We start from the raw sequence: 27,889 nt of genomic DNA, 5'->3' as shown, positions 1-27,889 counted from the left end.
CGAATCAGCCCGGCTCAGATCACGCAGCAGAACACAAAAATAAACATTTCATCGCACGATCCTCACATGGCTACCTCGGGTCGGACAGGGTTCAGCTTTTCGTTTCTCCGCTTGCGTTGGGTGGGCTGGTGAGCTATAGCGTTACAAAATTAAAGCCAAGTGCTTTGAGATTCGTGCAACACCGAGTCAAGTGTGTTATCTTTACGTGGTTCACGAACCACGCGTCCGAGACTCGCTTTTCCGGACTAAAGATAGGACGTGGAGCCGACGGTGTGTCCCACGCGGGTAGAATGCGGTGGACCGCGTGATGCGTTAGTGAATGGTCCCATTTACCGTCCGTGTTTTATTTCCTCCGTTCGGCACAACGAGAATAGGAATCCAACGCCGCGCAAATTGGCGCCACCTCTCGCTATCCACGTGCCTCGCACGCCCATCCGTTCCCTTCTCACCCCTCACCGCATCGCACGACCCGCACCAATTCAATTCGGAGGAGAATATATTCGCCACCTCCCTCCCTCCCTCGCTGTCGATCCTATTTGGGGGCACGCGAGGAGAGACCCAAGGGAATTGGAACTATCGAGAGAGGCGGGGAGAGGCCGACGACGACATCGACATGATCTCTTCTTTCTCCAGGACCGGTGCCTCCGAAGGCGCGAGGAGGAGGGGCAAATGGAAGAAGGCCGACCCGCAGGCCGTGGCCACGGTCGCGGAGGATCGGATGGATGCCTCGGAGGAGGAGGCGATCGTGGAGGCCTTCCGAAAGGTCTTGATCGATCGGAATCTGCTACCGCCTTGTCATGACGACTACCACACCATGTTGCGGTCGGTATCGATCGTCGATCTCGTACCGATTAGTTCATCTTTCTTCTACGGATCTCATTTTGTACATCGAGATATCGTTATCGTTGATTGATGATGGATTTAGATTATAACGCCAATCTTTCGTACGACGAGCAATCGAGTGTTATTGAATTGGAGTATCGGAATTACGTGGTGGAGGTGATCATGGAACGGAGATGGAATTTAATGAGTTGCAGAAAAAATTATTATGGGACATTAAGTTTTGGGATTATAATGATGGTCGTGAGATTTGAGAATCGTGTTACATGAGTAGGCGAAGTCGGGAAATGGAGAACTTGCATTACCGAACAGGGACATACAGGGCTTCCTATGTCATGTTGCCTTGCTACCTAGCTTGATGCCCTCTTTGCCTCGATTAGGTGGTTCTGCACAAGGCATTAGCTTTTCATTGTTAGCGTTTTCCTGGTAAGCTACGGCAATTGTCATGGTATAGAGCGACCATAAGTTGCCGATTTCTTTATGACAGATGAAACTACTATGTTTCAAGCTTTATTAGCGTTTAGAGGTGGAGAGATAAGACATTGCAAATATTATGCTAGAATAGATGGGTTCCACTCCTGAACCTGATCTCTGTTTTAAATATCTCCGTACTTGGAATTTAATCCATCTGCATATCTTCTGCAGTTATTACTCATGCCACACATTGAATCATCTTAGATATCTTTATGCTTGCAAAATTGCCATTGGATGCCTCTGCTTTCTGAGTTTAACTTCTGCATAAATTTGGAAGATTCTTCATTGTTGTGTAAATTGACCATGCCCATGTGCATATGCTTAATCCTTGCCTTGTATACAAAGGACACAATGTGATAAATCTATATATTGGGCCATTTGCACCAGAATTCTATTAGACTGTACAAGCCAATGAATGTTAACGAGCTAAGTTGTAGATGTTCATAAACCCAACTTAGTTGTTCGTCATCACTCTTTCGTAAAGTTTCTTATTTAGAAAATGTTTAAACTTGTATCAAACTCTTTATCAGTCTTCTCGTGACAAATGCTAACAATTTCCTCTGCAAAATTAGCTCACATTATTATGATTAGATAGCATGTACAGTTTCTGTTTTAAGGATGATGCTTCTTAACTGCATGTCTTTCCTAATCCTGAATATGTTAGTTTCTTTGAATGAATGGTGTGTGATTAAAGAGGAATGTCATGTTGAAAAATGGTTTTCCAAGTTGTCATCACTGGAGCCACTTCTAAATATAATTTTCTTTTTGCAACAATCTTCTACATTATCCAGATTTATGAAGACATAAGTCATACACCTTTCCACTATTATCAATTCATGCTTAGGAGGAATGCTCTTGCCCCCCTCTTAAATTCAAATGTCTTGCCCTCTTATATCATCTGATTGAATCCAATCTTTCTTTTGAATGGTCAGCTTATAAACATAACTTTCTCCTTGAGCTCATTTCCTTTGCATGCACTCCGTTTATGGGGCATAACTGTATGTGTATTTCATATATACGTCTATAAATGTGTAAATTATGTCTATTTATGATATTCCTGTCTGCAAAACACATATTTCCATGCATATCCTTCCAAACTCTGGTACTTGTACCTCTGTTGTATGTCTATGCAAGAATCATAGACAAACTAGTGGAAACACTGACTCTGGATCCTTCCTAGTGGAGGTTCTAGTAAATGATGTACACAGTGTATGAGGCTACTGCCAAAGTGGGATCTGGGAGTACCAATGTATGTAGTGTTACCTCTAACTACAGAGAAATTGTTTCCATGACTTAAACTCTAGCCTCCCAGATCGCAACCTTATGTTTTACCAACTAGTTGAAGTTCTAATCTGTCTCCAAAAATTCGGCAGATATGCCTTATGCGTTGGAGCCCATAAAAAAAGGAATCCTCATAGAAAGCTCACATATTCTCTTTCCTTGCATCATGCTGATAGATTAGTAACAAAGATTTGGCTCATACTTAGGAGCTTCATTAAGCCTATTCACCAATTCATGGAGAAGATGTGTGCTTTTGGGAATTATATTCTTATGCCTTGTGCTACCAAGATCTTTCATTGAGCACTTAGGAAATTGCTTTAGAAGATGATTGATAGAGGAAGGGATGGAAGTTGGTACTGTATATGTATAATCATGTGAATCTTGTAATTTCTTATACTTATTAGGTACACATTCCAATTAGTCTGGATCATCCCAAGAATGCTTAGATCAAATGAGATATTTAGTAATATTTGCCCTAATACCTATTCCCTGATCAAACTATTCTTGGAATTGATCAAATTGAAATGCATTGAGAACATCTCATAGTTTAAAACTTTAACCTGATTCATACTTTTCGTAATCTATTTCAGATTGATTTTTCACTCCTCCCCTCCCACTTTCCCTCTTCAATCTCAAACATGCTAGACACTTTTATTTGAATTCTGGCTTCTGCAGATTTTTGAAGGCACGTGGGCTCAATATTGAGAAAGCGACCCGAATGTGGTCAGAGATGCTCCAGTGGAGGAAGGACTTCGGTGCTGATACTATCCTGCAAGTAAGAATAACTGGATCATAGCTTTTATATTCTACGTTTATGTGTATGATAGTCAGATGTACAAAGTGTCTTGATATAAACTTTTACATAGTTCGGTTCCAAACACAGTTCTGTTATCCTGAAATTTTAATTTGATTGAACACCTATTAAGGTAGTATCCACACAAGTGTTACACATTCTGGTTCTCAAAACAGACCTGCAACTTGCAAACCTATTACACACAACAGAGTACTTCCACCAGATAAAAGGATCTTAAGCCAAAAATATATGCAGAAGAGTACTTATTCTTTAGCTTAAAATAACAAATAGCGAGTCCAAATTTCATAATGCATAGTAATGATATTTAAGAAATGAATATTATAGAATCAGGAGTTCATGCTTTGTTTTTATTATTCTATATTTCTTTCTTTCCTGTTATTGAAGAACCAGTTTAGTAGCAATACAGAATTTAAGCCTGTATCATGTCAAAGGGCTTTACTTCTAAGCTATCACTTGTTGTGGTTTTGATTGCCTAACAGATTAATGCTATTTAGGACTTTGTGTATGATGAACTGGAAAAAGTTCTTCAGTATTATCCACATGGTTTTCATGGTGTGGACAAAGATGGAAGACCTATTTATATAGAAAGACTTGGGAAAGTCGACCCCAACAAACTTCTTAGTGTTACTACAGTTGAAAGATTTGTGAGGTACCATGTTCAGGGGATAGAGAAGGTACTTACTGAGAAATACCCAGCATGCTCTGTTGCAGCCAAAAGACATGTTGATACTATGACAACAGTTTTAGATGCACAAGGAGTGGTATGTGGCTACTGTTTTACCTGACAATTTGAACGAGTTTACATGATATACGTGACTGCTTTTTCCTGTCCAACTTGATTATTCAGAACTGGATGAGTGTTGGCAAATTAGCTCGTGATGTTGTTCTTCGAATCCAGAAAGTTGATAGTGATAATTACCCTGAGGTGATATATGTCGTACTGTATAAACAACATAGAATTTGATACAAGACAATCAATCTACTTCCTATAATCTATCTCATTTTTGCAGATATTGCATAAGCTGTTTATTGTAAATGCTGGAAGTGGTTGCAGATTACTTTGGAACACTATAAAAGGCATAATTGATCCAAGGACATCAGCTAAGATAGTGGTAGATTTTTTTTTAATGTATCCTTGTTGCCCACCATTTTATGCAGTAAATTTAGTCTTTCACCATATTTTGCAGGTATTAGGAGATACATATCAGAATACTTTACTTGAATCAATTGAGATGAGGTTTACATTCTTCTCTGTGTAAATTTAGTCATATCTGCTAAATGCTCTGTGGTTTTGGGTTCTGGACTTGGGATCCATTTCATCTTCTCTTTTTGTAATGACAGTTAATGAAATTCATTTCATTTTCTCCTTTTGTTGATGACAGTCAACTTCCTGCTTTTCTTGGTGGCTCTTGCACTTGTTCTAATGAGGGTGGATGTCTTACATCCAATAAAGGACCATGGAGTGACCCCCAGATAATAAGTGTGAGAACAATTTAAATTCTTAAATATGTCTTACAAGTTAGAAGAAGATAGTTCTTCTTGTGCCCTTAGTCTTTACCTAAAACCAACAGTGTGCTATTTCTTTTACCTGTCTTCCAGTCAGTTCAATCTGAAAGGGCAAGCTCAAAGGTTGGAGGGAATTTATTGGGTGAAAAGAAATTGAATCGCCAGGTTAAGTTTCATTTTCTTCAGGTGGTAGATGGTTTCAGTAGTCTATGTAAGACAACTATCATAGTCATGTAGTGTATCACCTTATTTGCAGGTTGCAATGTTCAAAAAAGGTACCATTCAGGTGAAGTCAGATACCAAAGATGCAGTATCTCCTATTCAACCAATTCCACAGCCTGACATGCCGACAACTCCAGCATATGAAAATGTCAGTTTTCTTGTATCTACTTGTCTTCTTGGCTTGGGATTCCTTCTGTGTATCCCTGTGAGTGCGTTGTTTGTTTGTTTCTGAAACATGGTTTGAGTGATTGTGCATGCGTTTCTGAACATAACTTGAGGATGTACATGATGATGAAAATGAACACTTGTGTCATATGCACTCATGTTACTTTTTTTTTAATCCACTCATGCACACAAGATGTATTTGTTTGCATGTGTTATCAGTGGGTATGCTTGTTTCTTTGATTGCTTCTGTCTACTTCATTTACGCTCCTACCCAACTTTTATTTCCATTGTTCCTCTATTGTTATGGTACATTTGGCAGCCTATAATATAATTTCATCATTTTACAATATTCAAAGATGATGCTCCATGCTTATAATCAAGAATGTCTCACGTTAGGATATTCTTTTGCTGATGTTGTTTTGCTTTCCCATTATACACTGTTTTTTTTAGTCATAAACTAGGTTAAACTTAATAATGTATTTATCCATTTTGTAACCATTAATACCTAATCCCATAGAGTAATGATTCATTTCGGTTTCACATGAGAATGAAGATTACAGTTAAATTTCTTTTGTTTTTATTAAGTAGATGAAGTAAAGATAACAAGAAAAACCTTAGTAAGAAGATTGGAAATAAAAGAAATGCAGATAATTTTAAAAAAATTCAGTCCAAAAAAGAGAAAAAGTGAAGAACAACAAGCTGATAAAGGAACATTAATCCTAAAGTCTAAAAGGGTTAAGACTTCCTCTCCACTTTATGTAGAATCTCAATGAGGCACTACTATAGCATTTCCTTCATCTTTGCCATGTTAATTGCACCCAACCAGTTCATAGCAATCAACAAAACCTATTATGACCAAATTCCACGGTGCACATACTTCACTGTAAGTATGTGAAATATATCTTCAAGTCGTGTTTCCAAGTCCTTTTAAGTGTAAACTGGAACTTGATGGACATCATAATTCATGTATTTGCATAACACCAAACTTTATCTAGAGTTTCCAATGCAATGGTATTAAGCACGAGCCATGATCATGCAGAGCCATGCACCAAGGAAATCTGTAATGAACTTCTCTTGTGAAACAGGACATACTACTTGGTACTTCATAGTTCATACTTTATAATTTATAGTACTTGTTTTATGGGTATATGACATATGATTATGAATGCAAAAGCTACACTGATATTAACTATTGAGTTGTGTGCATTTCTGTCAGAGTACTCAAATCACAACAGATGAAAACATGCCTTCAAACAGCCCAACTAGTCAAACCAAACTTTGTGATCAACTTGGAGGTACTTCATTTCATCAATATGCATTTCTATTTTTATTTTTCAAAGATTTTTAGAACTTAATTTTCCATGGTTGCAATGGACTGTATCAAGGGTGTTTAATGCTGCATCATAGTCACAGTTTTCTGCATGCCTTTTTAACTTATATATTCATTTTTTATTATTGAATTGTAAAATGTTAGAACATTTTGTAGATATAAGTTCTTGGTGACTCTACATCAGCACATATAGCTATCAAAAATATCAAGAAGTCACTTCAATGTTAAGATACTGTGATGGAACCAAATGGGCATGTGGAATAGATGTTTACATGTGCCAAGTTCAATATGCAGACATGCACATATCATATGAATGTACAGAATTTCCATATGTATCACACCAATGCTTTGCTGGGATGTTCATACATGGAACAATTATGAAAACCTCATGATCAGTGTAAACCGATGTCTGCATATTTTTGTAGATTCTAAGCATGCGCCATTTGCTTTTTCAATAATGGAGACCCATACGCTTATACATCAACTAGGGTTTTCATTAATTTGGAATATTAATTGGTATCAGGAAGGTAACATTTTAGAAGAATAGTAAGTGAAGATTCAATTGTTCATATATTTTTGTTTACCTTGCTCTTAAAAAGTCTTGTCATAGTTATTCCAAATAATTGTTGAATGTTGAAACCAAGATTTTAGTTAGTGGTCTGATATTGCTTCGAACAATCTAGCAGATCAGTATCATACAAAATTACCAAACAATATACAAACCTATGTACCATCAGGCATCACCAGAAAGAAAATAAATGTTGATTGTATCAATAACTTAGCATGATATTTTTTTAATCTTTAATTGTTTGAGAAGAACTTTGATGTAAGGAAAGAGATGCAAGTTTATATTGTCTTGTGAATAGAATCTAACAACCAGCATGATGCTTGTTGCAAGCAAGACCCCTGAAGTTCAGTAAAGAAAAGGTACACTTTGGGAAGTTCCTCGCCATGTTTGATTGTGATAGATACCAAGTTCAAAATTTGAGAAAATAATTGTGCTTCTGAATAACAATGCACCAGATATAGAAATATACCCATGGGCCTTACTGAAAAACAGCTGAGAAAATTTTGTTGCTTCTGAGTAACAGTACAGTGGACATTGAGATATACCCATAGGCGTTTCTGGATAACAGCATGGTGGATAGAGTAAGTTACATAATTTTCTTTTTCTTATAAAATTAAGATGTGACTGACCATTGAATGAAAAATAGTTTTGGCCATATACTGATGTCAAAGATAAAATCAGTTTCTGTTCAAGTGCAACTCTCTCTTTTTAAAGTTTCTTTCTAAAAAATTAAACGAGTGTGAACTTTATTACCTTGTCTACTCTGCTGTACCGCTTTTCAGTTACTCTTTTTATTCATTTTATAATTTTGGACAATTACAGTGCTTTTATTAGCGCATATATGATTATAATCAACTAATTAAAACAAATTAAGGGCCCTTGGATCAAAATTACTAGCAAAAGATGGGCTTTTGTTACATGGGGCTGAGAGTGACGTTTCAGAGAATACTAAGTCTGCCAAAATGCCATTGTAGTTTAAAAAACCTTCATGTTTGGTCAACTAGTGGTTCCAATTCAATTAACAGCTCAGATGGATATCATGAAAATATTAGGCACTTCTTAATTAAATGTGACAAGGCAATGATCTGCAATTTGATTACCTTTAATACAACAGCTAGCATTACTAAATCTCAATCTTTAAGATGATTAACTACTAAACATGTCAGGGACAAAAAAAACATTCAAGCATGTGAAAGTGTTTTCCTTGTATCATTTCTTTTCCATCTGTTGTTTCAAATATTAACCTTACAAATTACTTAAAATTTTTCCCAGCATCTGTCAGTCCTTGATCTGCGTATATTGTTACAGATAAATATCTGGTCACACAAAGAACATTGCAAGTCTCTCAACTTTACATTGTTTAGAATCTAGCATCAAATGCCTATGATATAGATTTGTTTGGTAGCACGCATGACTAGTGAGCCTTGAGCATTTTTTCTAGGAATTAATCACAGTTTGCTGAGTGTTTGGTTTTCCTATGCAGGTGGTCTGGTTGATGATTCCACCCGAGGGAACTCATTATCCAAGTTGCTTATGCTAGTGATAGGTGCTGTCGGAAAGTTCATCACGAAAGTGCTAGCTGTTTTATATTTATTTTTTGGACTGAAAAATGATGCCATCGATCTGGTTAAAGTGAAGTCTTCAGATCATCATGGACTTGATCCGACAAACGCAAATTCCATGAACCACCTCGCCAGACATGATGTCACAGAATCACCTGTCCTACCATGCTTGGAGAGGCTGCAGATGTTAGAAGAACTGGTAACTGAGTTAAACGAGAAACCTGAGAGGGTTCCTCAAGAAAAAGACAACATGATTCTAGATTCACTAAATCACATTCAGCCTATAGAGCATGACCTACAGAAGACAAATAATGTTAGTGCTTTTCTTAACCCTTTCGCTTTTGCAAGGATTTTAAGCATAACAAGTTTTAATTTCACATCCTTGAAATCATATTTTTGAAAAAAAAAAATTGGCTTATATATCAGCTGACGGTTCATGTAGGTTGTGCAAGTGACCTCACAAAAGCAAGTTGAAATGAAAGATTCGTTGCAGAATTTGAGAGGGGCTGCCTAACAAGCAGGTTTCTAATCTTTATAGGCTAAATTACAGTAAGAATGATGGGTGACTAATAATATATCAAATTCTTTTGCTTCTTGACATGCAGAAATAACAGTCCGCTGAGTTATATTGTTCAGTATCTAGCTAACACATTCATCTTCTTAAATGGACAATCTCAAGTTACTCCATTTCAGCAATGATGGCTCCTTGCGACCTCAGTTTTTATATGACCAAATTGCAACTACAACCTCCTCTGCCCAAAAAGAGAAACACCTGTATCATGTACTTTGAGCACTAGGCTACCAACCCAAAAAATAGTTCGAATGCCATGGCTTCTTCTTGTTGTTATTGTCATGGTTTCCTGTTGTTGGTGTTGGTGTTGGTGTACTTGGCTGACCGATTCTATGTTCACGACAATTTATTGATCTATTGCGCTGCAAGTCGTGTTTGGTTTAAGGACTGGAAAATTATTGCTGGATGATCTTCAGAAGATTTGTTCTGACCATTGCTATACTTGTGCAGATTGTTAAGCTCGAGTTATTCTCTATTTTGAATATTGGATTCTAAATTTCTGTGTCATCTGAAGTGTTTAAAGCTCTTTCCAGAAGAGTTTAAAGTTTAGGTGGTTAGCAAAACAATCTTCAGCTATCCATGGCATCAGATTATGTCATTTACTATTGAACATGTATTACCTGTAGCTTGTATAGCACAGTGTGTGGATTGGTAGAAATGAATGAAAAAGAATGATGATATGTGAACTCTAATGTAAAAGTGATTCAATGCTCAAGCTAAACAGTCTTTGTCAATATTTCACTCTGTGTAAATTGATTTGCGACTTCTGTTATGGTTACATCTCCATGCCAGTAGTCATTAGCTGACAATGTCTCCTTGATCTTGTTTCTTGTTCAAGCATAGGGAGAATGGAACAGTTCTCAATCTTTCCTACTGATGCCGGCAATTTAAATTTAAAATGGTGATGGTTGTACACAAATTCTTCTGCTTTAAATACTTCTTCATGTTCATTGATTGCACTAGGAATACCAATTATTGAACTCTTTTCTCACCAATTGTTTTAGATTTTTTGGCATTGGAGCTTTGATTTGAATGGTATACACACTTGGAGATTTCTCAAGTTAACACCATCACTAGCCCTGGTTTAATTTGAACCGATTGAATCTCAAAAACTGAAATCGAATTGACAATTCCGTATCTAAATTAACTAAAGAAAAAAAATAGACATAAATGAAACTCATGATATAATTATTTGAAAGTCAAATTTTAGTGACTTTGGTTTGAATCTTAGTGAATTTTTTTTTTATTTTTAACTATTTTCATAGTTAAATTTTTATATTAAAATTAGCAAAGACCAACCCACGTTTAGCAGCAATTATGACTATAACAAAAAATATAATATGTAATGAACAATATAAATTTATATATGTTGGGATTAATAATAAGAATTCAATTAAATTACTTATTATTATTATTATTATTATTATTATTATGCTTTTAGAATGAGGCTTAAGCTAACTCTAATTATCAAAATGGTATATGTCGAAACGACCATTGGCTCATACGACACATAAACCGATATGTCTCGCCCGATATGTAACAAGACGATTGGTCAACAAGCACAGTGCTGCCCCTCCCTAAGACACGCGTATTGCACGTGCCTTTCACAAAGCATTCCTCCTCCGACGCCATTGATGGCAGTGCTCCGCCACTCCGCCGCCTTTCCGTTTCTCCTCCTCCTCGCCCTCCTCATCTGCATCCCTGCGCTAGTCTCTGGCGTCTGGCTAAACGATGGCGGCGGAGGCGTAGAAGAAGAAGGGGAGCAGTTTTCAGAGGAGCTCTTCTTGAAGCCCTTGCCCGATCGGAAAGTCCTCGCCCACTTCCATTTTCAGACCACCGCCCCTTCCTCTGCCGCCAATGGTCGCCATCACCATCTCTTCCCCAAGGCCATCGCGCAGCTGGTACTCCTCTGACGATCCCTCCCTTCGTGATCCAAGATTGGAGTTCCAGTAAAGATTTGGTTTGGAGCTATTCATCCAATTGTTTGCATTTCTGATCCATTAATGCGGTTAAACCTGTCATCATCCTAATTTTAGGTGCATGATTCAGAGCATTAGCCTCATTCGCTAGTCTCCTCTAGGTACATTTGTTGTGTTGATGAAGTTGGGGACTTCGCTAGCTCAAATTTCCCTGATTCATGATTCTTGCATAACTAAGCATATCCTCTTTCTTAGGCTAGTCTATTAGTGCTAATCCAATTGGAAAGCATGTAAAAGGCTAAAACTTCGAGGGGAATTTGAGTAGTGCAACACACCTTCCATCTTAAATCTGTTCAAATAGATGGTAAAAGAACCGATTTGTACGCATTGTCAAACCTATTTGCTTAAGTGCCTAAAGGAGGGTGTTCATGGGAAATTTCTGATCTCTGCCCTCTATTATGGTTTTGCCTTCAAATGCCTTCTTTTTTTTTCCTGTTGTACATCGGACAATGTTATGCTGTACTTGAACAAATACGAAGGAGAACATTTATATAATGAGAGAGGAAGAGAGAATGAGAATGCAAAATAGCTGAAAGCATTAGTAATAATAATTCTCCCACATATTGACATAGCAAGAAATGATGCCTACTCAAGGACAAGGCATAGTGTCTAGCTATACTGTTATGCACTTTCTTCCAAAACAATGTAGTCATGATACAAGGAGGGGTTTCAGGAAGGATTTGTTTTTGACATTCAAGGCTAAAATTTAGAAAGTAGTGATGAGGGAAAGAGTGGATTTAATTGTCAAGGTTTTTGGATCTATATGATGTATTTGCCGCATCAGCAACAGCTTTGTGGTGGGTTTTCAGTTTGTTTTGTGAGAAAATTTATGGCTAGACAGCTAGGTATGTCTTTTAATGTTCCAGGATGGCTATAATGAGATTGGGTTGGACGCCACTCCTAGCTGGAAAACATTGGCTTGTTCAAGAGTGGCCAAGTAGATTTATATGACAGAATAAGGTAAGGCAACAGCCAGGTTCTTGTGAGAATTCAGAGGTATTTTAAGATCTCTGGCATAGTATAAAAGGTTTTGGTGAGATTCCATATTTCTCCCATCAAGAAGCAGCAGCTAATGAGAATTAAAATTAAGAACAATGGATACAAAAGAAGATTTAAAAAAATTGTCACAATTCATTGCAACTATCTTTTACATCAAAATAGGAAGATGTCATGTAGATTTTCTAGAACTTCATTGGAATTACTTATTAACTTGTCTAACTTAATTCTACTTCCAAAAAAAAGAGACTGAATATTTCCCTGAAGTAGCCCCAAAAGAATGATGAGGATGTTTATCTGAAAGTAGCAGAAAAGTACAATAACTTGTTCTGCATCACAAATTTTATCACTGATAAGAGTGACTCAAGTTGTTTTGTGTCCGTTCAGGTTTCGCAGTAAACTGATTATTAGCTTTTGTTTGGTCTTGTTTATCATAATATAGATTCTCTTAGACGCTACTGGTTACATAAACTCACATGGCAAGGAATTGTGGTACAAAACTTTTTTGCTTTATACTAACCAAGCAATCTAAATGTCTTTTTATTATCATGGTTTAATTGATTCACCTGTTCTATTCTGACAAATCAATCTTTAATGTGATTCTGTAATTTTCTTTAACAAGTTTCTTTTCTACTTGGCTATGCTGACTGTAGCCCTGTCATATTTACTGGAAATTGCTTTTGCAAGTAATGGGAGCAAATAAAGGTCAACAAGATGTTGCAGATATTTCTTAAATATGTATTGACCACCTCCTTGAATCTAGTTTAAGCATATTCATTTCTTCTTGTGGACCAAATTTCGATTTAAAGTGAAATTTTTCTTCAGACTGTTATACACGAAGATCATATGTAGAGCTGTATATGTTATATCAATAAACATTTTTTTGTTATATTTCACCAGAAAGGTCTTTGACACTTGTTCTTTTCATGTTTGATTTTAAATATTTTTTGTTGATTATATATTATATGTCTCAAGTTTATTATAGCGCTAACTGTCATGTCCACTGCAGTTAAATATTTTCTTTTTCTAATGTAATATAGTTGAACATAGATCCAAAAGTTGTGGTTTTGTTCACCTTCTCTCTTGCTAAGATTTAACTGATGGTCTAATGTCTTTAGAGATAGAGATAGAGGAACAATTATGGTGAAAGACTTGCATCAAGGTGCCAGAAACTTTTAAGTTTAGATGTGTTGTTTCTTTCTCTAACTATATTGTTATATTTCATGATACTTGAACCAGGTCCAGAAATTCCAAATTAAGGAACTGGAATTGTCCTTCACACAAGGACGCTGGAACTATGAGAGCTGGGGTGGATCTGATCCAATATCTAGCACCAATGCCAAACCCCCTGGGGTTGAGTTGTGGGCTCTCTTTGATCTTCCTGTTATGGAAATTGATGCCACTTGGAAGGATCTTACACATGCCCTCTCAGGCCTATTTTGTGCTTCGATCAACTTTCTCGAGTCCTCTACTTCCTACTTTGCTCCAAGTTGGGCATTTCGGTCAAATGTCAGCAACTTGAGATATGGTGCACTACCCCGTGAGGCAGTTTGTACGGAAAATCTCACTCCCTGGTTAAAGCTTCTTCCTTGTCGTGACAAGGCTGGGCTAGCTTCCTTACTGGACAGGCCTTCTATATATAAAGGATATTATCATTCTCAAAGATTGCAGTTAACCTCAACTAAATCAACTGGTATAGTTCTCAAACAGACACTTACTGTTGTGCTCAAACCTGATGTTCAAAGGAATTCTGCACATTCTTCATTGGATAAATCCATTCAGCCTAGTTGGTCTGTTAGTTCAATGTTCAAGAAGAATGTTACTGGACTTTGTGTTCCTGCTAAAACTAGCAGAATTTTCTTTGAACTTGAGACAAATATGGTTGTTGAACTTGAGAAGCTGGAATATGGAGATTCTTGGAGTAACTCAATATTTGATTTGTCTCCAAATCCGGTTAGGGTGTTTAAAGAGTTGAATCCTTTGCCAGGTCAAAGTAATTCCATTATTTATGAATACATTAACTACAGTGAGCATGAGCCTTTGGATTTGGGTATGAAGTGGAAGCTTCCTTTTATATGGTCTTGCTCTCAAGCACCATTTCATGTAAGCAGGTTTCTCATGGGAAGTGGAAATGAAAGAGGCTCTATAGCTATATCATTGCAATCTACCGAGTCAAACAAAGAGTTCCTTGCCAAATCACATGGGTGCAATGTGCAGGTTCTTATTTTTCAGGTTGTTCCCTGGTATGTAAAGGTTTATTATCATACACTACAAGTATTCATAGATGGAAAGCCTCAGAGTGTCTCAGATGTGATTGAGAAGATTCAAGTCAGCCCCTCAGAAGACAAACTGTTTCCTGGAACATTGGAACTGATGCTTAGGTATCCTTGCAGTGTGCAATCAGTTGCATTGACTTTAGATTTTGACAAGGTCTGTTTCAGTTTGACTTTTAGTTTTTCCATGGTGTCCCTTTTGTGTACAAAAGAAATAGTTTGTTTATTGGTAACTTTGGCATGATTTACATCATAACCTTCCTTTGAATGTTAAATAACACTTCAGCAAAATCTTTAATGCAAAATTTTATGATTTTTTAATTTATTCATGATTCTTGTACAGGGGTTCTTACACATTGATGAATATCCACCGGATGCTAACCAAGGCTTCGATATTCCATCAGCTCTAGTTACCTTTCCCAACTTCCATTCAAGCAGAAGCTATGTTGAAGATAACTTCTCGATAAATTCTCCGCTACTACTAAAATTTCAGGTATCTACTTGACACTTCAGCTACTGTTCAGAAATATGTGTTGTTAGGAAATAATGAATCGTGGCATTCTACATCAGCTACTATTTTTGGTGCTTGCTCCTTATTTCACTTGGATTTATTTTTTCTGCAGGAAAAGAATGTTGTACGGTCATACACAGAAGCACTGCTCGTGCCCTTGACAACACCTGATTTTAGCATGCCATACAATGTCATCACCTTCACTTGCACTGTTTTAGCATTGTTTTTTGGATCGTTACTTAATGTCTTGCGGCGAAGAGTTGGAGAGGAAGAAAGACTCTTGAACAGCAAAGGTAGTTCTGTATTTTGTCTATCACAAAATATTTATGACTCCTTTTGTAGTAGGTGTGATGGAGAAAAACCTTGAAGTTATTTAATTTTTTAACTAGAATTCTTATGAGCTATAGCAGCACATTCACCAAACGACACTCATCATTCTAATAAAAAAGGGTAAAAGCTCCATAAATAAATTATATAATTTGAAAATTCTTTAAATAATCATGAAACCAAGTATAAATATTTAACAGGAACCATAAGATTGATAGAAATCTAAGTTCTTAGACATATTAGACAAGGGGATGCATTATCTTTTTCTGCTCTGCGCGCACACACTAATTCTTCACTATTGTTTTTATATTATTTTCGCTACATATTTTAAAAATATTTCATTATCTTTGTTTGCTCTGCAGACACCACTAGGATTCGGCTGATTCCTTTACTGCTGTCCAAGTTTTCCTCCAAGCTAAAGGGAAGGACGGATGGGACACCCAAGTCATCATCTTTATTAGGATCAAAGTTTTTACTCATACTTGTGGCTGTATTAGCTGTTCTTTGGCATTATATCTCAAACTGATGGATTATGCCCTCAGATGAACAGTGATTTTGATTGCGGTAAGAGTTTGGAGACTAATGAGCTTAGTGTTTCATAATTCTCTTTTTTTAACTCCAGCATTGATCACTTGTTTGTTGACAGAATGCTGGTGATGGTGATACTTGGGTGTCGTTCATGATTACCTGCTGTAATTTCTCATACCTTTTAGTTCATTCTTAGAATTTTGTTATATAATCCTTGGCAATACTGATAAAATTTTGGATTACTCTCTTTCTAGTTTAGAACTTAATCTGCATAATAGAAGACTGTGAAGCGATCACATATCCACATCAGTCCTTTGGCCGGTACCAGCCTGTATCCAACTCTTTTGCTGCAGCTATTTTTGATTACCTGAAACAATTGAGTTTCCATTTTTTTGTCAGAACAAATTACCTATTAAGTCACCATTGCAATGACACTTTTACTTCAAATTCGGCACTATTTTTTGGAATAATCCGGTAAATTTTTTTGAATAATTTATGCTGTGTCTAGATCTTAACCAATACCTGTTTCTTTTTTTTTTCACAAATCAAATGAAAAGTAGCATGGTTGCTTATGAGACTTTCTTGTTGATTCAGGGAAATATGATATCATTCAAATATTTCCAAGTTGCATGATCTTTATTTTCCAATCCCATCTTTCTAATAGCTTACTTTTAAGTGGAAAGTTCTGCAGTTTTTCGAATGAGTTTGGTTCGTAAAAGTCGTATTCTGAACACCTTAAACTTTATTTTTTTTATCGTCAGCTGAGACATCTACATTTGTTTATTATTACTTGTTTAAATTATATTGCAAGTTGTCCATAAGAAATGTCTTTTGTAGGACCTCAAACTCTTAATCTCAATTGCCAATTTTTGCGTTTCTTTAAATTTCATGTGGTAAATTAAAATGTTCCCGAACAAGTCTGCTTGACTTGATGCAAAGTCTCTCTCTCTCTCTATATATATATATATATATATATATATATATATATATATATATATATATATATATATATATATATATATATATATATATATATATATATATATATATATATATATATATATATATATATGTTTTTAATCTTGTATCATACTGGTGTGTTGAGATTTGCTAGATATGGTATGGTATGATATACCTAGCGGTACACCTAATATAGGCATAAAATTCTTTAAAAATATATTAAAAAAAAATTAAGATATAAATTTTAAGTTAGAAATAAATATACATTTAGTATAGTTTTAACAAAACTAATATAAATTGGTAAGAATAGTGTCATATATCTTTTTCGAGTTTTGAAGGCTAGCCTTATACAAGGTTTGTAATTTTAGTCCATTCCATATCGTCCTTTCGTTACTATTGAATTATTTAAAAAATATTTAAATTATTAAATTATTTTATATACAACTTAAATTTTAAGATTTAAATGAACTAAATAATTATATGTATAGGTATTCTTGATTTTACCACCAAAACGAATGATAGGTCTCCACGGGTGATGGATCGAGGTCATCGATCTTATGTATCTGTATATCAATATAATATGTTTGTTGGATTCAATCCTAAAATTGATCTTACGATATAATATATTGATATATTATATGTCCTTGATGTATCAATGTGGTGATGGTCATAGGTTGATCATTATGAATCACATGTGTCCGAGGTAGCTCCTGAGGCATATATCGGTGAATGTCAAAACTTTTACTTTCGTTATTGATTTACTGTTCTGTATCATATTATTGCTCTTAGAAATATGACCAACCATCATCGTACTGCTATTAGCCGTAAGATTCTTCATAATACGATGATTGAGAATACAACGAGCTTTCGTTTTGTGTCTACGTTGTATAAACTCTGTCGTATCTACTCAAAATCATGCATTGGCTTCCCCTTCCATCCATAAATTTGATCAGTATCTCATTGAGTACCGGTTGAAAGTATCTCATATGAGTATCTCGTCGAGTGTCTTATTTAAATCGATCGGTATCTGTTGGTATAAGTTGGTAACAATCAAAATTTCGATCGTTATCGTCTGGTATAGCCCTGTATCATATGATACAAGGCCAAATGTCTGATGCTGCTAAGTTGCAGGAAGTTCACATGTTGATTTGTTAGCATATTGGTATATACCACTCATACCAAGCGGTACGATATGATATTACAAACATATATATATATATATATATATATATATATATATATATATATATATATATATATATATATATATATATATATATATATATATATAGATAGAGAGAGAGAGAGAGAGAGAGAGAGAGAGAGAGAGACTAAAAGAAAAAAAAAAAAAAAAAGGATTTACATTACTTTTTCAATAGTATGATTCCGTTATCTGCACATCATTACATTTTTCGATAGTATCATTCTGTCACGCATGTGCAGAGGAGAGGTGAGGTCTTCAACAACCGTGTGAGTTAATTATTATCCTTCTTTCCTTTATTTGTTCTTTGGTTCATCGTGATCTCGTCCAACGGATTCAGTAAATACAGACTCATACGTATCAATCCACCAAAATCACATTCCGATTCCGTCGCCTTCATCCCGTAGACCATAACCACATATGCACTCGCTACGACATACTTCTATCCTGCTTTGCTTTATCGTGGAGTTGACTTCACTTTTCTGCACAAAGAGACTTGTCGCCACCTTGGGCCTCCAAATGATACACTACAAAACCCCGAAGGAAGCCACGCCACAAATAGTGTGGTCGGATTCAAATCAAACCTGGGGCATGTTGTGTTATCATCACATTATCCATGTCACCTGGAAATCTCTCATTAATTATGTAAATTTTATCTCAGCTATTTCCTCTTATCCACCCAAACGACATGATAATGCTGCTGCTCACAAACATTATAAATACGATTGTTATCACAAAAGATTTATTTACATCAACTTGTTCATACAAACTACAAATGCATACTCCTCTTTTGTTTCTTTGGTAAGACACCGATAAAAGCTTTTACTGTACAAATTACAACAACTCTCAGACGGATTCTACCCGAGAGACATTTAAGAAATGCAAGAAAGACACTACTACAAGCTTTTACTGTACAAATTACAACATTTCTGAAACGGATTCTACCCGAGAGACATTAAAATTAAAGAAGTACAAGAAAGACAACAAATGAAAAATGTACAAGTTCCACAGTTGTTCTCTGAGCTCAAGTGAGGAGCTCAAGCTAAAGAAAACGATAATTGCTTCACCGTCATATTTGGCCTCTCTGTCATCAAATGGTTTTGTTGTTGTCATAGTCGTCATCGGGTCATCTTTGATCGCTTGACCATTTATTCGATGCATGTGAGATTTGGGACAGATCTATGGATATTTTCCCTGGAAATTATTGCACAAGTTGGTCACCCCAGGTAGACTAAATAACATTTGGAAAGAATCGAATGGAAGATAGGAACTAGCATGAGTTTTACACATTCCTTCATTAACTCTGAAATAACAGGATATGATAAAACATGGATGTAGAACTGCAATTCACATCTTATTTACTGGACCATACATGACAAACCTACCCCCTAACTTGTTCATGGAACTAGCTATCTTTTATAACATGTCTGGATATTCATTTTACAGATGATTATGACTTGTGAATCATTCAAACCGGTTGGTACAAGAGAAACATTATCTCCACCACATACTTCAATGCATCCCATTTATTGCAGCCATCCATCGTCCATGTCACAAGGAAGTCAACTTACCTAAGTAAATGCTCCTCCCAAAATTATGACAACTGTCCATCAAGCGTCCAAAAACTATCTTTTTTATCATACATAGACATAATAAATTATTAAAAGGTGTATCCATTATGTATTTCATAAGTATTGATTCTCAATATGCATCCCGAAATGACATGGCATGTCCTTCGAGAACTATTCAATAAAATGGCTAGTGGCAGAGGAACTAGCATCATAAAACATACACAAAATTATCAAAATAACATGTAAAATGGCAAGGAGAAACATTGGTAAACAGAAGAATTGAGTAACAAGAAGTGTCACCAAAAACACTACGTTGAAAGAAAATTATACCATGTCACACCAACTACAATAAACCTCAACCTAGAAAAGAACTACAATATGCCACATGCTTACCAAGATGCTAAAGACATCTCTTTTGAGACATGGTTGGTGTATGTTACACAAATAATAGGCAACAGGTTCGAGTTCACGTGTAAGTCATTTAATGTAATGAAAATTTCTTCCTAATTAAAAAAAATGCATAGGACATGGACAAATTGTTCACCAAAGTGCCTCAAGAAAACCCTTTAGCATTGGTCATATGTGAAGACTCGGAATCTGGAAGAACTTAATTTCTTTAAGAAAAGACAGAAGGGAATAATCACTAGTATTTCAGGCTCAATAGTTTCTATTAGGAAATCCAACATGACGACACAAAATTTGCTTAAAGAAGACAATTTTTGTGTACAATTGGATTAACTAACCCAGTAGGAGACCAGGTGAGATCAGCCAATTACCATCAATTCAACACTAAAGTAGTATGATTAAGTCAAAAGAACCAAATTATTATGAAGCCAATCTAAGTCAACCAATTCAATCAATCCTGGTGTCAGTTTAATACAAGTTATCGTCATTGTAGTAGAATAATACAAATCAAATGATCAATACAAGAACCCAAATCCAATGAGAAGAAAGGATGTCATGCATCCTTGGAGACAGTATGGATGTTACATTTTCATCACTGAAAAGCTGAGAAAATCCCTTTGTGGTTATTGTCAACATGAAAAATGATGATTTTTAATCTTCTAATTAATAAAAGAAGCTAGGTGAAACTAGATTCCATAAAACTTGTTTGTGGACTAGGATCATAGGAAGAGCAAACAAACAGTGGTTAGACATCCGTTCTTGTTCAAAAAGAAGAAACTAAAAAATGTCTCCATTGTTCGCTATAACCAATGATGTTGCTAATACTCCAGATGTTACTTTGGAATGATCATGATGTCAATCAATTGCCAACCATTAAGTTGTACGTTGAGAAACATCAAAATTGGTGCATTTTTGGCACAACCTAATTTGAGTTGGAGAAATTATCTTTCTAGAAGAGTCCTATCATTTTGCCATAGCCCAATAATCAGTCATAAGGAACTAAAGCAAATAATACCATGCCATAGAAACCTTCACCACACAACAACAGATGACGTACCGGTACAGTTGGCACACCATAATATTTGACAGCTTGAGTTGTCACAGAACTAGCTTGGGCCACATAAAAAATGGAGAGAGAGAGAGAGAGAGAGAGAGAGAGAGAGAGAAGCAACTGGATGAAATTAAGAGGCAAGTGGATGGAAAGGCCAAATGAAGAATGATTCTGAGGGACAAGTGAAATACAAGCGGGTAAATTGTCAGAATTTCGTTTCCTGTGCCAATAGGACTCAAATGCTCAAAAAATGAATATAATTCTACTAGAGAAAAAATTTGATGCTCATTGCGGCAATTATTGGAAGTACATCCTAGAGTTAAGTGCCTAAACACAGTCATTGTGTGGTGTCTAACATATATTTAGACATAAAGGTAACAATCAAGACTAACATTGAGCTGATGTTAGCTGCTGCTGAGCTCCTTAACCGGATGCGTAAGCCCTTATTGATAATACAAGATACACACTGACAACAAGTTTGGTTGACAATCTTTCGCAGAATGATGGTCAACAAGAATCTAATTGTGGGAAAAAGTTTAACGGAAAGCTTACATCATGTCATATTTGCATGCAAAATCAACCAAAGGTACTTGTTAATTATGAAGAAAATATCGTATATCTTTAGACATGTTTGCATGTCTAACATATCTTTAGACATAAAGTTAACAATCAAGACTAATATTGAGCTAATTTTAACTGCTGCTGAGCTCCTTAACCGGATGAGTAGACACTCATTAATAATATATGATACACACCAACAAAAAGCTTGGTTGACAATCTTTAGCAGGTTGATGGTCAACAAGAATCTAATTGTGGGAAAAAGTTAAATGGAAAGCTTACATCATATCATATTTGCATGCAATATCAACCAAAGGTAAATGTTAATTATGAAGAAAACTTAACCTCACAGATCTAAAGTAACACAAATAACAACAGAAAAAAATGTGTGATATCAGTAATGGGAAGTAGTGGCAACTTGGACTTGAACTGATGGTGGTGAGAAAGTATAGTTTGGACCATAATGGCATACCTTAGAAGACGGAGGTAAAGAAGCACTATAGATGCTATTTCCAGATTCTGTTGCTTTTCTGATTTCTTGAAGTTGATGCGCTATTTCCTCCAGGCGTCGTAGATTGTAGGTTTCCTTTTCCCTCTGTTCCAGTGAAACGCTCAATTTTTCTCTTCCTTGTTCGATTGCTTTTAGCCTTTTCTGTAAGAGTTCAACTTCGTTTTCAAGTTTAAATCTTTCGCTTTCAACTGCAGGCATTGAACTCCTCCTTAAATCCAACCAGGAAGCTCTAATGATTGAAGCATCCGTTGATTGACCCACTTTGGTAACATCCAAGCAACTTCTCTGCATGTTCAATTCTAATTGTGTCAAGCCTCTGTCTGAATCTTCAGTCACATCGTCAATTCTGCCTAATGAAGATGGTCTATTTAATGTACCATATTTGTGAGATCTGCCCAAATCATATCTCACCTGAGGAAGATATTCTTGTTTTGTTTTTCCCTCCTCAGCCAGATCAACTTTGTAATTAATTACATGTACATCAACCACATTCACTTCATTATTCAACTGAGATGAGTTAGGACTTTCTTTATCGGCATTTAGGTTGTGCCTCATACATAAATCATCCAATGGAACTGTGATCTTAACTTTCTCGTCTTGTTTGCTATTTCTTTCATCAACTAGCTGAGAAATTGAATCATCAAAGTCATTTTGCTGTGACCCATTAAATCTAGGTGAGCAAGACTCATTCGCATATCTAGTCTTATGGCTGTGCAGAGAACATGGACCAACTTCTATTGTCACCATGCCCTTCTCTTGCACAGCGCATTCATTTCCATCGTCTGGAACACCTGGATGGTACTTATCCAAACTATCACACCAGCTAGGATTACCACTGCTTGAATATTGTACATCTGTAGCCATTTCAAGTGATGATGAACATTTGACAAATTCTGCAGAGGACTTCTGCACAGAAGCCATCAAAGACTCACCTTCATTGACACATTGCATCTCATCATTTACCCTTTCCTTCTTTTTAATGGATTCGTATACTTCTTTCAGCATAAGTTCAGGGTCATCAAATGATCCAAAAGAAGCAAGTTTGTTCTGTCCGATCAAGTATGTTGCATCAGGCAGATGACCATCTGTTGTCTTCTTGATACCATTACCACCAATCATCATTTGCTGATATGCTTCAGCATCCTTATCCGAAACAAGTTTCTCTTTTTCCCACTGCACAATGATCTCCTTAAGGATCTCCATCTCCTCCTTATCATATGCAGATTTCTCTTCGACCATCCTCTGGTACTGCCAAGCTTCCATCTTGATAGCAGCCTTCTCCTCCTGGAGCCTCAATATCATTGCCATTGCTTCATCAGCAGCACTGGCAGCAGCGCTCCTCTCTTTTTCCAATTCAAGAGAAAGGGCAATATTAGCAGATCGTTCTTCTTCAAGTGCCTGTTTCAGTTCTCTTATTACCTCAGATTGATTCTTTTCCACTTCACAAACTCCCTCAGTAGCATCAGATAAGCCCTTATCCTCAGTTTGAAATTCATTGGCAAAAGCAACTTCTTGTATGAAAGCATTCTGATCATCTGATAGGCAATAAAAATGAGAAGAATGCAAATAGGCATGACGGTCATATTGATAAGCAACGGTATATAGACTTGTAGGCGTTTACGGGCACATGAAATGATCAAAGACGGAAGTCGAAGATTCATAATTCCTAACCTGAAAGATGGAGAGCTTCAGAAATATGTCCAGAGCCCTCCACCTGCGGAAGATGGTTGCTGACCTTCGAGGGAGAGGCATCGGCTACTTCCCCTTTCCAATCTAAAAGCAGAGATGGAGACGGTGAGGTCGGCAAAGAATTACGTCTGATGGTGAGATTGTTCCTATCCCGTCGCCGCCTTCTGAGAACAGATAGCGGCCGCCCATGGCGGAAGACCACCTTCTCCCTAAGATCCACCGAATCTGCGTCTCCGTCGCTGCAAGATTCCCTTCCATCAAACTCATGAGGCCTGGGCCGTTGAGAAAACGAGCCGCACGACTCCTCGCCTTGACCCATCTCCAACAGCCCGCAGACTGCGTCGCCGCCTCCACCATCATCATCACCAGCTCCAACGAGTTGGACGCTGTCGCAGTTGACATTACTGGAGGTGCGGCAATCGTTCCCATATACTGAATCGAAAAGACCGGCGAGCAAGAGCTGAAGGCAACCGACGCCCTGCTGCCGCTGCTCCCGGTGGGAACCGGGGGCGGCGTGGATTTCGTCGCAAGAGCAAGGTAGGGGTAGACCGATGAGGGCCAGAAATTTGGAGGCAAAGAACGCGAGGGAGGCAGCGCAAAGGAAGATATAGGCGAGGGCGAGGTCGAGGTAGGCGGCCACCAGGGCGCGCAGGGTCCAGCGGTGGTGGGTCGCCAGGCACGACGGCATCGTAGAAGATATAGCGGGAGGAGACTAGCGGCGGACGCTTCACCGAGGAGGAAGACGACCACGAATTATTCTGACGAACAGGCGGTGGGCGTTCCGACGCCGATCAAGTTCGTCAGAAAGGAATACTAGGGGAGAAAAGGAGGTCGGTAGAGAGGAAAAGGGGTGGGAAGGGGGGGGGCCCGAAGGGAGAGACGTGAGTGGCCCCACAGAAAAACTCTTCTACCCGTCATAAACAAACTTTTGCCTGACCTTTCTTATTATTGGACGAAACAGTGGCCCCACATATACTTCAATATGGGGCCAATTGAAAAGTAGGTACGGAGGGGGTAAGTACTTCTAACACGTGACTTAACTTTGTTAATCCACGTGTAATATCGGGCATACTATTTGGCCGGGGCGGGTCACGTGGTGGTGCCCGCAGAAAGAGACGTGGTCATCGCCGATCCGGCCCACCGGGATCGCGGAATCCGGTTCGAATGCGGATGACATTGGAGAGGATCCGAATAAGGCACCACACGTATGATGATCGGATATTTCTTTTGTAAAATATATTTTTCATATTTAGGGTTTTGTCTTATTTTATTTTCTCGTTTGAGTCATTAGGAAATCAATTGATTTCCACTTCCTTATTTGTGCGGGCAAATTAGGCATAAAATTATTTGATTAATTAACTAATTAATATAAAATTTATTTTTGTTATTTCCAACTTTGTTGCAACCCAGCTCAGCCCGTTTGAGCCAAGCCCGTGGTTCACATGGGCTCAATTCTTACCCCGCTTTAGAAACCCAGACCATGGCCCGGGTGGCTCGGCCGTGGGTTGATTGGTTCGGACCGGTTCAGCAGTGATCCAAACCAATTGTGTACGGTTCAAATTTGTCTAGCCCAAATTGGACCATTTGAAATCCAACGGGTAAATTCCGGTCTAGTCTAAAGCGAATTCAATGTCCGTTCAATTGGGTTCTAAATTAAACCGGTTTTGATTCACGTTAATTGAACTAATTCAGGAAGGATTCATGTCAATTATGCTGACTTTTCTTTATGATATACTTGGAAAGATGTTTATATTCTGTACTGTAAAGAAATAAAGAAAGAGAAGACATAGGGCAGTGAAAAGGTTTATATTCTCGAGCTAAGCTCTGACATCAATCCATCAAAAAAGCCATCAGCCACTGGCAGCACCACATAAACAACGTATAAGGATTCGCCCCCGTGAACCTCCTACAGTCGTATTACTGCCAATCAACACTCACGAGATCCAGACTCCTGACCCTATTTAAACCCGGTTAAGCACCGGCAATCACACGGCCTTCCCAAAGGTTGAAGAGAATGGCGAGGACGCTCCACGGTGTGGCTTTCTCTCTTGTTCTCCTGGCCCTGCTCTCCGCCGGCGGCCTAGCGGCGGCGGCAGAGAGCCACTGTAAGATGACCGAAGAAGGCCTGATCGCGTGCCTGCCGTCCATGACCGGGGCGTCACCGGCGAAGCCGTCGCCCAAGTGCTGCGCCGCCCTCGGCAAGGCCGACCTGGCATGCCTGTGTAAGTACGAGGACTCGCCGGCGCTGCCGCAGCTGGGGATCAACCGCACGTTCGCCTTGCAGCTCCCAGCCAAATGCAAGCTGAGCTTGCCCAAGAACTGCCACTGACGCTTCTTCCTGGCTCATTTGATCTGCAAGCGTATGATGAACGCGGTGTGTTGGCTCTCCATGCGTGTAGGTTTGCTTTATGATTTGGATTTCATGCTACGTTGGTGATATGTGGTTTTCGGTATCCTTTTTATAATCTCGCATCCATGATTTGAATTGCTGTCACGTACAATAAGCATAAGAATTATAATCGTAGTTATATGAAAAAATTATTAATATCAATAATTAAAATCAAATATTCATATATCAAAGTTTAGAATATGAACGTCGAGATTTTGACCCTGCACGCCCAAAATGAATTACACATATTTTAATTATTCTAAATAATTTAAACCATATAGTATAAAGATATTAGAAGCATAAGATGAATTATTGATGTCATACATATTTCACGTATAAAATATTGATATATTTAATATTTATTTAAAATTATTTATGAATGACTAATATCAGTTGAATAATATTATCGAATATATAACTATAAACTACAAGGATATTCAAAATAATATTATTCTACTCTATTAGTTGAAAATAAAATATAGGACTATCTAAATCTACTAATTATATATATTATTTTAAATATTATTTTTTAATATCATTTAAGATTAATCTTTTAATATAATTTTATAATTTATTTATTTAGACTACTTTGATAACTATAAGATAAATATAATAATATAAAATATAATTTAATATATTTTTATAAATATTAAAATAATTATTATAATTTGTATCTCATTAGTCTATCATCCTAAGTCACTTTGCTAGCTATTAGTTAGTTAGACTTAGAGATATAAGTTACAAATGATATTCAGTAAATATCCTTTAATATAATTTATATTAAAAAAAGTTTAATAATAATAAAATAATAATCATAATAATTATTAAATATTAATTAGTATAAAAAAACTCATATGATAATTATAATCATGATAAAATATAAATCATGCCTTCATAGAAAAAGTAAATATTATTTATAATTTTAAACATATGCATTTGAATAATTACATAAATATCTATAAAAATAATTATACATTAATTATTATAAATAAAATTTTTTATCAATATATTATATGAGAAATAGTAAAATAAAATTTATAATTTTTTAATTCTATCGATGATCGGCCAATCAGTCTTATTTAATTAGACATCATAAAATTGAGTCAAAATTAGGTTGCTCAGATTACATCCAACATCCAAATCTATCAAATCAATCAAAATTATGTTCAATCAAAAGTTTAATTATAAATAAATTGATAAAAAAAGAAGCTAAAAATTAGGCTTTGATTAAAATTTGATTAAGGTAGGTCAAATTGGTCAATTTTGTAGTTGGATATAAATAAAAAAATATTTAATTTTAAAAAATATATTTTTTGGGATATTAAAAATATTTGATTTATAAAGGGTAAAACTATCAAATGACTCTAACTGAAATTAAAAACTTAATCCTTTATTGGGTAAAAAAAACTTAATCCTTTTTTTTTTTTAGTTGTCATAGCCATCTACCACTTGCGCACCACAACTCGAACTCCCTCTATAACTAACAACCTATATAATCGTCATGGCGTTTCATCGTGCTTATGTGTAGTCATTCTCACACACATGGCTATCACTGATGCGCAAGTTCTCATCAACTGCACATGTGTCCATGGTCGATTGGTGACCCC

At 36.7% G+C, this 27,889-nt stretch overlaps 4 protein-coding genes across 5 annotated transcripts; 3 read left to right on the top strand and 1 right to left on the bottom strand.

Moving 5' to 3' along the window:
• The first annotated feature begins 465 nt into the window (after positions 1–465).
• LOC103988264 (phosphatidylinositol/phosphatidylcholine transfer protein SFH9) lies at positions 466–10,074 on the top strand. The gene is made up of 13 exons (XM_009406814.3): positions 466–822; positions 3,271–3,370; positions 3,904–4,170; positions 4,257–4,334; positions 4,420–4,521; positions 4,597–4,646; positions 4,792–4,891; positions 5,009–5,080; positions 5,172–5,285; positions 6,519–6,597; positions 8,684–9,075; positions 9,205–9,283; positions 9,368–10,074. The coding sequence occupies exons 1-12, from the start codon at positions 614–616 to the stop codon at positions 9,274–9,276; spliced, it is 1,635 nt and encodes a 544-aa protein (XP_009405089.1). The 5' UTR covers positions 466–613; the 3' UTR covers positions 9,277–9,283; positions 9,368–10,074.
• An 834-nt stretch (positions 10,075–10,908) lies between these two features.
• LOC135640032 (uncharacterized) lies at positions 10,909–16,332 on the top strand. Of its 2 annotated transcripts, none has more exons than XM_065154119.1 (6): positions 10,909–11,234; positions 13,548–14,738; positions 14,925–15,074; positions 15,205–15,385; positions 15,782–15,983; positions 16,066–16,332. In XM_065154119.1, the coding sequence occupies exons 1-5, from the start codon at positions 10,968–10,970 to the stop codon at positions 15,943–15,945; spliced, it is 1,953 nt and encodes a 650-aa protein (XP_065010191.1). In that variant the 5' UTR covers positions 10,909–10,967; the 3' UTR covers positions 15,946–15,983; positions 16,066–16,332. The 2 variants fall into 2 exon arrangements, with proteins under 2 accessions (XP_065010191.1, XP_065010190.1); XM_065154118.1 differs by having other exon boundaries at positions 15,205–15,388.
• Positions 16,333–18,806: 2,474 nt separating this feature from the next.
• Positions 18,807–24,740, bottom strand: LOC103987131 (uncharacterized). The gene is made up of 3 exons (XM_009405338.3): positions 23,876–24,740; positions 22,166–23,739; positions 18,807–19,302 (listed from the first exon to the last, which is right to left on the bottom strand). Exons 1-3 carry the CDS (start codon positions 24,579–24,581, stop codon positions 19,288–19,290), a joined length of 2,295 nt encoding a protein of 764 aa, XP_009403613.2. The 5' UTR covers positions 24,582–24,740; the 3' UTR covers positions 18,807–19,287.
• Positions 24,741–25,907: 1,167 nt separating this feature from the next.
• On the top strand, positions 25,908–26,222 carry LOC135640758 (putative lipid-transfer protein DIR1). Its single transcript, XM_065155494.1, has one exon. It carries the CDS (start codon positions 25,908–25,910, stop codon positions 26,220–26,222), a length of 315 nt encoding a protein of 104 aa, XP_065011566.1.
• Positions 26,223–27,889: the final 1,667 nt, after the last annotated feature.

Source organism: Musa acuminata, chromosome BXJ3-6 (genome assembly GCF_036884655.1).
Source record: "Musa acuminata AAA Group cultivar baxijiao chromosome BXJ3-6, Cavendish_Baxijiao_AAA, whole genome shotgun sequence".
Taxonomy (NCBI): Eukaryota; Viridiplantae; Streptophyta; class Magnoliopsida; order Zingiberales; family Musaceae; genus Musa; species Musa acuminata.
The sequence above is the reverse complement of the archived record's forward strand: the minus strand, read 5'-3'. Positions and strand labels throughout refer to the sequence as shown.

Bases quoted from the DNA above. Each gene is read 5' to 3' on its own strand.
- LOC103988264 (XM_009406814.3), top strand. From the start codon at position 614: ATGATCTCTTCTTTCTCCAGGACCGGTGCCTCCGAAGGCGCGAGGAGG. The intron at 4,522-4,596 runs GTAGATTTTTTT...CATATTTTGCAG, and splicing joins GGACATCAGCTAAGATAGTG to GTATTAGGAGATACATATCA. The intron at 4,892-5,008 runs GTGAGAACAATT...CCTGTCTTCCAG, and splicing joins GTGACCCCCAGATAATAAGT to TCAGTTCAATCTGAAAGGGC.
- LOC135640032 (XM_065154118.1), top strand. From the start codon at position 10,968: ATGGCAGTGCTCCGCCACTCCGCCGCCTTTCCGTTTCTCCTCCTCCTC. The intron at 14,739-14,924 runs GTCTGTTTCAGT...ATTCTTGTACAG, and splicing joins TGACTTTAGATTTTGACAAG to GGGTTCTTACACATTGATGA. The intron at 15,075-15,204 runs GTATCTACTTGA...TTTTTTCTGCAG, and splicing joins CGCTACTACTAAAATTTCAG to GAAAAGAATGTTGTACGGTC.
- LOC103987131 (XM_009405338.3), bottom strand. From the start codon at position 24,581: ATGCCGTCGTGCCTGGCGACCCACCACCGCTGGACCCTGCGCGCCCTG. The intron at 23,740-23,875 runs GTTAGGAATTAT...ATTGCCTATCAG, and splicing joins TGAAGCTCTCCATCTTTCAG to ATGATCAGAATGCTTTCATA.
- LOC135640758 (XM_065155494.1), top strand. From the start codon at position 25,908: ATGGCGAGGACGCTCCACGGTGTGGCTTTCTCTCTTGTTCTCCTGGCC.